Source organism: Columba livia, chromosome 6, assembly GCF_036013475.1.
Source record: "Columba livia isolate bColLiv1 breed racing homer chromosome 6, bColLiv1.pat.W.v2, whole genome shotgun sequence".
Taxonomy (NCBI): Eukaryota; Metazoa; Chordata; class Aves; order Columbiformes; family Columbidae; genus Columba; species Columba livia.
The window spans coordinates 6,212,419-6,224,077 of NC_088607.1; the positions used below are offsets into that span (position 1 = coordinate 6,212,419).

General features: G+C 42.4%; 1 protein-coding gene across 3 annotated transcripts in view; it reads right to left on the reverse strand.

Moving 5' to 3' along the window:
• The window catches only part of INPP5F (inositol polyphosphate-5-phosphatase F), a 42,999-nt gene extending 32,031 nt beyond the window's left edge, over positions 1 to 10,968 (reverse strand). Inside the window, exon 1 of one of the 3 annotated variants that reach the window (XM_065066872.1) lies at positions 10,674 to 10,968. In XM_065066872.1, the coding sequence (XP_064922944.1) occupies positions 10,674 to 10,770 (97 nt within the window). In that variant the 5' untranslated portion in view covers positions 10,771 to 10,968. The remainder of the gene's footprint in view (positions 1 to 10,673) is intronic. The other 2 variants (XM_065066873.1, XM_065066874.1) reach the window with 2 other exon arrangements.
• Positions 10,969 to 11,659: the final 691 nt, after the last annotated feature.

Below are 11,659 nucleotides of genomic sequence, written 5' to 3' on the forward strand. Positions count from 1 at the left end.
TTCACAGAGGTGGCCTGTCAGCTTCATTTGGGGAGAAAAAATATTTCATTTGTAATCACTTGAATCCAACCCTTACTGCTGAGCTGCTGCCTTATTCAATCCATCATATACCTATAACTAATCTTGCAACCTTGCTGTAGTCCAGGGAGTACACTCCTCCTATCTTCCTCAAACTCGGCTGCTTTTTAGGAATGCACCTTGGCTAGGAAGTGTTTGCTGTCAGTGTCCTCAGTATAAAAACATTCAAAACACCATTGAACTTCAAGCTCAGTTTATAAGTGTATAAACACAGATATAAACACACACCATTTCTCAAAAATTCTTTCCGTAGCCTGACAGAGTAGCAATTCTCACAACCATTCTCACCATTCAGCACAAGCAATAGACATTTATATACAAAATGTAAAAGCCAAGTAACTCATAATAAATAAAGTAAGTCTTTCAGCTCTGCTAACATGACATTTGACACCTGATGTGTTAGCTCTATGAAACAAACTTCAATACCCTTCCTACATAGATCTGAGATTTTCTTTAAATCGAGTCCAGTTTAGATCAAAAACAACCACAAGACCTCATTATTAGCACTATCTGACCTTTATGACCTCTTGTGGCTTTTCAAAACCAAGACTGTTTCCAAGCTCCTGTTCATCTTTGATCAATTTCTGAAATATTAGCCAGGATTAAGAGATTACAAATTAACTGGGAAGACTTAAGAGTATGAACTTCTTTCTCTTGTATGAAATAAAGCACTGCTTATGCAAACAAACAGGCTAATTAAGTTTTTCTTTGAGCACAGATCCCTATATTTAAGCTACTATAATTGCAAAAAGATGGAAGAGTATTAAGACATGCAGTATTATAACAATTAAGATCTTGTACTTGTATTAACTGTATTTACTTGCATATTTTCTCCCAAACTTTAAACAAGTTATCCCTTCAGCTACTCACCTGCCTTTATTATCTTTGTCATTTATAGCACTGTGTTATAGTCTTGAGAGGCCCCAGTCACTCAGAACTGAAATGCTTTGCTTTATGAAAAAGAATTAAATCATCACTACACCCCATTCTGGCCCCCACCTCCAGAAGCCCATATTAAGGAGGATTTCTGAAAACTCAGTCTTCTCCTAGACCTTACAGCCTTGCTAGAAAGCCAGTTTCCAACAAGGAAAAGCATGTTTTCAAACAGTAACTCAGTGCATGTTTTGACGGGGCGCCTGTCTCAGCTGCAGCACAGCACACAGCACAGTGCACATCAACCCGCTCGTGTCCAGGAAAATCAAACAGCAATTTAGTTTCCTTGGACACTTCAGTATCTCAGACGAGATGAGAAGAACAGTCCAAGTACAACTCGGGTCGTATAGTGACAGATGTAAAGCAGAGGGGATGGGAGTACATAATATAGGCTTGGATTATTGGTGCAAAAGCAGTATCACAGTATCACAGTATGTTTGGGATTGGAAGGGACCTCAAAAGCTCATCCAGTCCAATCCCCCTGCTGGAGCAGGAACGCCCAGGTGAGGTCACACAGGAACATGTCCAGGCGGGTTTTGAATGTCTCCAGAGAAGGAGACTCCACAACCTCCCTGGGCAGCCTGGGCCAGTGTCTGTCACCCTCACTGAGAAGAAGTTTCTTCTCAAATTTAAGCGGAACCTCTTGCGTTCCAGCTTGATCCCATTACCCCTTGTCCTATCATTGTTTGCCACCGAGAAGAGCCTGGCTCCATCCTCATGGCACTCACCCTTTATATATTTATAAACATTAATGAGGTCCCCCCTTAGTCTCCTCTTCTCCAAACTAAAGAGACCCAGCTCCCTCAGCCTTTCTTCATAAGGGAGATGCTCCACTCCCTTAATCATCTTCGTTGCCCTATGCTGGACCCTCTCCAGCAGTTCCCTGTCCTGCTGGAACTGAGGGGCCCAGAACTGGACACAATATTCCAGATGTGGTCTCACCAGGGCAGAGTAGAGGGGAAGGAGGATCTCTCTCGATCTACTAACCACCCCCTTCTAATACACCCCAGGATGCCATTGGCCTTCCTGGCCACAAGGGCACAGTGCTGGCTCATGGTCATCCTGTTGTCCACCAGGACCCCCAGGTCCCTTTCCCCTACACTGCTCTCTAATATGTAATTTCCCAACCTATACTGGAACCTGGGGTTGTTCCTGCCCAGATGCAGGACTCTACACTTGCCCTTGTTAAATTTCATCAGGTTATTCCCCGCCCAACTCTCCAGCCTGTCCAGGTCTCTGGATGGCAGCACAGCCTCTGGCGTGTCAGCCACCCCTCCCAGCTTAGTGTCATCAGCAAACTTGCTGATAGTACACTCTATTCCCTCATCTAAATCGTTAATTAATATATTGAATAATATTGGCCCCAGTATTGACCCCTGAGGCACTCCACTAGATACTGGCCTCCAACTAGACTCCGCACCATTGACTACCACAAAGCAGGATGCAAGTCCCAGAGAAAGTACCCAACAAAAATGAATCTTTTATACTCATTTTGATGAAGAATACTTCCTTGTATTCTGTTGCAGTTATAAAACCCCCAAGTCATCAGGCAATGCTCAGGTAACTTGAAAACATACGGAAAATGCTCAGTTGTCTGGAGAGTATCCAGTATTACAAGACACTCCTGTACTAAAAGTGGTAACAAACTGCTGTTATTAATACTGGTTGTTACCAGGTAAAACATCTTCCCTCCAAACAGAATCTGAACCTATAGACCAGCGGTCTCCAAACTTTATCACATATCACATCAGTAAAAAAATATCTTAGCATGCACCCAAGTGTTTGTATATTTATTTGTAAATTATGTAGATGCATTTCAACTGCTTTAAATAAGAATAATCTCCTCACCCCTTCCACAACCTGTAAATACCATTCAGATAAGTGGCCAACGGTGACTCTCTGAAAATGTGAATAGGCACTAAGCCACTGAAGCTCCGTGGGTTGGGTTTTTTGTTGTTGTTTTGGGGTTGGTTTGCTTGGTTTTGGCTTTGTGTTTTGTTGGGGTTTTTTTACTTTGGAATTTCCCTTTATTCTTCTTCTACACTCCTGAACTCTGCTAGTAAACACATACTTTCTCAGACATTATACAAGTAAGGAAATATCTTTTATCCTACCAAAACTATCAACACTGTATGAATTAATATTATTACAGACTAGCGCACATTCCCATTTCCAGCTGGTATTTCAAAGCTCAAGTTGTTTGTGGGTATATCCTTAAAGCTAGGAAAGCAGTACATTTGTCTGCATTTTTTTAATCCTATATATTTTGTAAGAGGGAAACTATTAGAAAGGAAGAAGAAACATTTTATTCAAATCTACTTACAAAACAGTTTAGACACTTAAAGAAGCTGGTTTAAAGTTCGCTCAACAGTTACAGATGTGCTCAAAAGAGAATGCAAGGAAGTTATCCCATCCTGAAAAGATTTAAACATAAGCATTGAGCAGAAGGACTTCACTATTATGAAAAATAGTTCATCACTGAACTGACCTATGTTAATGCTTAAGAGCCATGAAAGAAATACTGGTCCAGCTCTGGTGAGCCAAGCCTAAGTCAGGTCAGGTTTTCCCTTACGGTCACCTTTTCTTCTTACTCCGTAATTAACTTTCCTCCTTGACTGCCCAAATAACCAAACTCGACACAGAAAAACAATTATGGATTGGGAACAACCATTGCAAACACTAAATAAGGGAGTTACACTCAAACTTGACACACGTGTTTCAGGAACAGAAAGTAAAGGATTTGATGCCACATACACCACATAACACACTCTCCCTCTCCTCCACCCCTCCTCTCTTTTTAAAACACTGGGCACAAATCAACTATTTAATCGAATTACAGCAAGCAATATATCATTTAAACACTGCTGGAAGACATGCCAGTATATGGAAAAACTCCAGCATCAGCTCTATGTGGGAAAGTTGCCGTTTTTCCCAGCCTGAGAAACAGACAAGGAGAAAAACAAACTGCAAGTTAACAATTAATGACAGGCCAGCACATACGTCATTTATATTTTGCAACTGCCTCTTAGACAAGGTCATATACTTGCAGATGTGGCTCAGTATTCTGCTTCTCACAATGCTGGCATCTTTTATGTGGTTTACTTCAGCATCTCAGTATGATCTTGCCTACTATCTTTAACATTTTAGCACAGATAAAGACTTGCTATGTTACTCAAAATAGAACATAAAGTTTGAGCTCAAAGTAAGTCCGAACACTTTGTTTTCAGTTTTCCAAAGACACAATGAACACTGTTTCAGGGCTTCTATTCAAGTAATATTTCTTCCTTAAAAGGAAAACCTAAGTGATCAAGTGGAATTCCATTCATTTCAGTTCAGCTTTTCAAGAAAACAAAAAATCTTCTCCCAGTTTTTACTGGGGAGGAATTAAAGACATTTAGAGTGAGAATATACAACTGATCGTGGAGTATTAATATTCCCATTTACTAAACCAGAGCTTTCATTAAAAAAAAAAGCTTTTGCACTACTTCCAAATTCCTTCTGTAGAAATCTGTCCAACTTCTTCTCAATATTCTATTCCTATTGTTTCCTATGAAAACATGAGAAATGCAATGATTTTAACAGATAAGGATATAATCAGATCAGCTGATAGAACTGAAGACCATCAGCTGGAAGCGTTAACCCCAGAGGCAGCAATCGGAGCACTTCACAAAAGGTTTAAATGGATGGAGGGAGAAGAGAAACCTGCACGTACCCACAGGCACACTCCTCCTTGGTGAGCTCAACTTCCATATTCTATCTCACAACTTGTGTTACTGCCTGGCTAGAACTTCCACTAATGATTCTTGCAAGGGTATGTGATATGGCCAAAAGACAACTGAAAATAAACTAGGGAAAGTTTTGTTGTTATTGCTGTTGTTTGTTTAAATAGTTAAATCATCCTAGATCAAGTCAGGTTACCATACCAGAACAATGTTTTCAAGAAAAACAATTCAGTTGCACATGTGAATTTCTCCATTAGAACAATCACATGCATTTTTATAACAAATCCAGAACATTCAATGAACAGAAGCACTTTTTTAAAAACCACAAGTTTTTAGCAAGTTTAATGAGAAGCAAGTTTTGAGTAACTAAATCTGTATATTATCCTCCAAAAACTTCTAGATATATTAAAAATTCATGTTCTTTGTGACATTCATCATGAAACCTCTAAACACTGACCCAAAAAAAAGCTTTTGTCAGTAGTCTCAAATATTTGAGACATTTGAGGGGAAAAAAATTACAGTCTGTCAAATTCTGAGCCCTGAGTCTCAATACACAACCCTAACAATGAACTTCTGAAACACACATTCAATGTTTAATTAAGCTGTATTTGAGACCTGCTTGATACTGCACTGCAGAAAATTCTAAACCACCATCTGAAAAGTCTCACAGTTTGAGGGGAATATTTAGTGGAAGTCACTGCAGTGTCCCTGGACATCTCACGGCTCCTGTTGCAGCACAAGCTCTTTAGAGGAAAAGCAAGAGAAAATGTTTTCTTGTTGTGAGTCTCACTATTTCATCAGCAGCAAAAGCTGCACTGCCCACCCAATCACCTCCTGAAGTCACCCAAACCCTTCAGCTAAGTGTCTTAAAAAGCCTCTCAGCTTCAGAAGCTACAGCATTAACTATTCTTTCGGGGACATAACTTGAGATAACTTGTCTCTCTCCTTAATAGCATCAATTAACCATAAAAATCACATTCCAATCTACAATAGTTGTTTTGAAAGAACATAAGTGGCATATCAAATAAATAGTCACCTTTTACTACCATCCAGCCAATTTCAAACTTAAGTACTTAAAGTCTTAATGTTTCCTTACACATAGAGCTGAAATATAGCCCACACTGTTAAACTGCAAAAGAACCTAATAAGAACAGTATTCACAGAGTGAAAAAACCACAAGCCTGTGCTACAGATGTAGATCTTTCTTAATTGAAAGGCTGCTACCTGTCAGTGCCTTTTGCACTAAATATTTTAGTTGCAGTTAGTCTATAATTTCCTATTCACTACTATTTAGTTAATACTAACCCATTAGAGATCAAACATGAGTCTAACCCCTGACAGCAAAACACAAGCCACAAAAATCCACCCGAGTTACAGATTCATTTTAATTCTGGCACCCAAAAAAAAAAACAAAAAAGGCTTTTTTTTTCTTCACCAAGCAAGAAACTTTCAGATCACAAATCACAAAAAAATAAGAACCCCACATTACACACAGCATACCAAGCTTGAGAGGTTTCTCATGCATTTCTTTAAAACCTAAAGTAATTTCAGCATGGGGAGGAGGTTCCAGAACACCTATGCATCTGAGTTGGGACAGGTTTGGCATTTCCAGACCTCTTAATATAAGGAAAGAGGAGAAGAAAAGAGACAGTAACAGTCTTATATTCAACTTGTCTTCTGCTACTGAGACCCAACAGGAAAATAAAGAAACAGCTCACCTCTAGATTTAAGTCTCACCAGATTAGGATGTAGCATACCATCAACCTATGTAAGCCTCAGGTTTAGGTTTACTATGCTCTAAAAAGAATCATGGATAGAATTACAAAGTAGATCTTATTTAATGAAAGCAGAAGATTATCTCTGGTAAATATATTTGAAGATCTCACTTCACATTCAGAAGCTACAAAATTGACAGATGTATGTAATACGCGATCAGATGGAGGATGTAGAGCAGCCCAGCCCTCTCTCCTAGTCCCTTCTCGTTCTCTTTGGTGAGAAGGAAAAAGCAGCAACAGTGAACTAACTGCTCAAGATTTTTAAGCATCTATTCTTGCTGGGTTGCAGCTGATACAGATCAGTTCTGACATCCAGTTTGTCACATACGCCACAAGTATGTTGTGCTGACAGCTAAGAACGGGTATGGGGAAGAGGGACCAGAATGAGCAGGCAAGGGTGAGAAACAGTTCATAACCACCGCAGCTAGAAAAGTGTCAAAAAACAGCTTGAGGTCCCTTATGAAGTTAACTTGAAATATGGAGAGAGATTTCCTAAAGCTACAGCTACCTCCTCTGGAACATTTTCCAGAACAGACAGGCAGTTTCCAATACAAACTACTGAAATTCAGGAAGTCTGTTTTATATGAAAGATCTAATTCAGCAACATGAATGGGCACGCAGGCCACCACCGCTCAGAGCCATGCTCTGGACTATCCTGTGGCTTTACACTTAGGCAGACATCCATTGCTCCTTAAAACACTCATCAGATCGAGGCCTTCACTTGTGCATTTACAGCCACTGTACTTCAAACAAAGGAACCACTGTCTCCTCCAAACTACAATCATGAACAACTGTTCAGGAATCCTGACAAGTAATGACTCCTGTAACATCTTTGAGGAGTAAGGCTAGCACACATTCCTATAATATTAGATGCTATGATTTGTGATTCAGAGAAAAATCTCGCACTGTCAGATGAGGACACCTCACCTGAAAGCTCTCCCCTGATACTCTGAAAATAATGTCTGGTAATATGTCTCTCATTAAAAGGAAAATATTTAAGAAGCATTGCTTCAGTTGCTGATTCACAACCATTTTTGACAGATGAAGATCAGTACTGTAACATTAATTTCCTAAAGCATTCAAAACAAATAAATGCTCGTTTGCCTCTAGTTATAGCTCCAGAGGTAAGACACTCTTACAGGCAGAGGTGATGGAGTCCTGGAGCATGAAGTCCCCAAAAGTCGTGTTAAAATAATTCCAATCTGTGTCTCTCTCAAAATACCTAGTAGATTCCCTCTCCAAGGTGGTGGGAACAAGCGCTACTACACTCAAACATTCCCAATCTTGTTTAGTCTGGCATTACTGCCCAGACTATTATCAAGGCCAACACAATGATAACAGAAGGTTTCACCCAATAAAACAGTCTCATCCCTTCTTCTGCTGATAAGAAAATGCTGAGAAGAATTCAGTGTCTTCAAAACTTTTGCTTTTTTCTATATATGCATACACATGCCTACATAAATACATAATTTATACCAACAACATCAATAAAACAATGTTTGCAATCTGTGTAGAAGTACCAGGCAGGAGCAGCCAAGCAGAGTGTAAACAGAGTAAACCAAGAGTGAAATCCTGATCAAGACCTAATGAAAGATATTTAAAGCCTGGCTGAACAACACAGGGTTCTTCACTATGCTGAAAATAAAAAAACTGCACAGTTAAATTCCAAACAAAATCTCTGATGCCACAGTGATTCATGGATTTCCAGCAGGTGACTCATCAGTGCTTTCACTTCAGAGAAAAAACACACCAGAAACATCCTGTAAACACAGGCTGACATCCTTCAAACTAGGGCCAACCTCAGACTTTGCTTATAGCAAATATTTACCGAGGCTTTTTGCCTTTAATTCAAGCTGTTCTCTCCATGATTCAAAGAGGTCAGAAATACAGCTTTCAAGACTAGCAAATTTCTTAACATGCCTTTACAATTGAGGGAGGAGAATATTATAAAGCTCAGCATCAGCTCTTCAGATTCAGACCTATCATATAACGCAACACTTTGCAAGGTTTGCCAGTATTATCTGTTTCAATCCACGAACGTATAAAGATTAACTAAAAGCAGCCTCTGTGGTACAGAATAAAACCAAGGCCTCCAAAAACAAGTAAGAGACACATAGTTAGATTACAGCCTTTTGACAGATTATTAAACATGTCAATGAACACAAGTTATGACTGTTTTTTTTTAATATGGCAGTGACTCATCACACAGTAATCCATCTACTCATGTCCGGTCAGCAGCCTTGATTATAAATGATCAAATGTAATAAAATTGTAAACTTAAGGATATCCATCTTGGTCTTAATACAAGCAAGAGCTATTGATGCAAGAAATACCTCTTGTGAGAAAACTGATTCTTTCAACATACTAAGGTATTTGATTTCACAGCCCACTTTCAGTAAGGTCATCAACAGACACGATTGGAAAAACAAAACTACAAACACAATGGGAAAGAGTGACTAACAATCCAGAGTTTCAAGCAGACCAAGAGACTCCAATATCATATTACCTCTCACTAATCTGTAGGTCACACACAATAGGGATCACATGCATACTGGCTGAAAATTTAAAGCTAGGCTAAGGACAAACTGCTGGGCGGTGACAAAGTCTCAGTGAAGTCAATGAACTGCAGGAAGGGGGCGTAGGGGAAAAAACAATTAAAAACAAACAAATCACAGCACTGGCTACATGAAAACAAGTGACTGATGCTTTTGAAATGAAAGCTTTCAAACACCAGTTTCCAAAACTACAGTTCACTAGTTTGTGCTTTTATTACTCTGGTTCAACTAAGAGTCTTTACAGCTATGCAGACGATTACAACTATCACCAATCTAAAACTGAAGAATTTTTTTCCCTGCAAAAACATGCATTTCAATGACTAGCAGTTTCATTTGCTAGCTTAACATCAAGTATTTTGTAAGGTGATCTATAAATCAAAGTATTACTGGACTTTCAACCATAAGTGAAGCGGCTGGACAAGAATAAGTCACCTTAACTTGAGACAAACTGTAATTTTATCTAAGAGATGTAAACCAATTGCACTGACAACACGAAAGCATTAGCATGAGCCAAGTATGAAAATATAACACAAGAAAGGCCAGTATGAAAGTTGCTTGTATAAACACAGATAACTCTGGAATTTGCTGTTTACATATATAAAGTTTTTCCAGCTTTTTAAAGAAGCTGATGAAGTGTACTGTACTCAGATAGCCAACCTGGTCGTACATACACTTAACTGGCTTTTTCAGCATAACATGGATCCCATTCTTTTGAATGCTGCAGGTAACATCTGTGCAGCCTGCCACATGTTTGGTGAAACATCCAGCTATTTAAGAGTATTTTTAACTTACGAGCAGGCACACTAGTGTCCTTGACATCTAGGCTACACACATTACTCAAGGAAAGCTAATTTCTAAGGATAGTATTCCATTTTGCAGGCACCTTTACTAATCTCTAAGATAGGATGTTACAATCACCACTATCTCAAAATTTCCACTAACACAACTCCACTGTACCTACAATGTTTGTTCCCACTACCTTGTCTGCGGCCTCATATTAATACATGTAGGGTCCCTAATAGTCACTAAAACAATTTGAGAGCAATTTACAAGCGTAGACACCTGCTCAGTTCCTCCTAAAAGAAGAGACCACGAAGTACATGTGTTCAAGGACGTGATCACCATTTGTCACCAGCGCTGGCAAGCATCAATTATATAAGGCTGACACCCAACACAAGATGGCCCTTTCCCATTCAACGATGCTCCGGTGAAGGTGACCAGATGCATATCAACACATTAAACTACTCCGGGGAGTTGGCGGGGGCAGCGCGACTTCATTTCTGCAGAGAAGCCAACGCTCCGTGCCAGACAAAACCATCCCTCAGCCCCGGGAAGGGACGTTTCTCCTCGGGCCACCAGCTCCAGCACACGCCGGACCCGCCGCCCGGGCCAGGGCGACGGAGCCCGCGGAGCGCTGAACCCCCGGACCGACCAGCCCAGGGCTCGGCAGCTCCACCGGGCGCTCCCCCCACACCCCGCCACCGCCCTTCCCCTCCGCGCCCCCTCCCCGGCCATTGTCGCCGCACGGCGAGGGCACCGCGGGCGGGTCCCTTCCCCGCGCAGGAAGCGGGCAGGGAGGCGCCCCGGCCCCGCGGCGGCGGGGGGCTCACCGGCTCTCAGCTGCAGGCTGCCGTCCCTCCGGCTGCACCACAGCGCCCGCTCGCCGCTCTGGAGGATGTAGTGGTCCTTGGCTTGGAACAGCTCCATGCTCGCACGCCGCCGGCAGGGACGGAGGGCGGGCGGCAGAGCGGGGCGCTCCGGCGCTCCCGCCGCTCCCGCGCACGGAAGAGGGAGGGCCGGGCGCGCTCCCGAGACGCGCGCTCCCGCAGACCGCCCGCCGGCTCGCGGCGCTTCCTCAGCCGGGCACGAGCTCCGGTTCGGGTTCCGGCCCCGCCGCCCGCACGTGACGCGACCCGTCAGCGCCCCCGCCTCGCGCTTAAAGGCGCAGCAGCCGCGGTGGGCGGGGCTTGGGGAGCGCGAGGGGCGGGGCTGCCGCTCCCGCCGCCGGTCCCTCAGAGTCAGTCACAGAGCCGTGTCGATTGGAACAGGCGGTGGGGATCAGCGAGTCCAGCCATAACGGAACTCTGGCACTAAACCATGTCCTGAGAACCTCGTCTAAATGCGTTTCCTCTGAAGGGAGGGGAAGCCTGTGGTCAGACTCCTAGGAAGGGGTTCATGGAACGTGGGGCAGTGGGACACTGTCCGTATCGAAGCCTTGGCAAGGATTTATCGCTGTGGATTCCTCCAGAAGGCTGAAGGGCTTTATCCCCAAGTGGAGCAGTTCAAAACATTGCAGAGTCCTAAAATGCCCAGAGAGAGGAGCTGGCAACTAATCCCTTAGGGCACAGAATCATTTAGGTTGGAAGAGACCCTCAGGATCACCGAGTCCAACCATAACCTAACTCTAGCACTAAACCATGTTCCTAAGGACCTCGTCTAAACACCTTTTAAACCCCTCCAGGGATGGTGACTCCACCACTGCCCTGGGCAGCCTGTTTCAATGCCTGACAACCCTTTCTGGGAAGAAATGTTTGCTAATATCCAATCTAAACCTCCCCTGGCACAACTTGAGGCTGTTTCCTCTCATCCCATCACT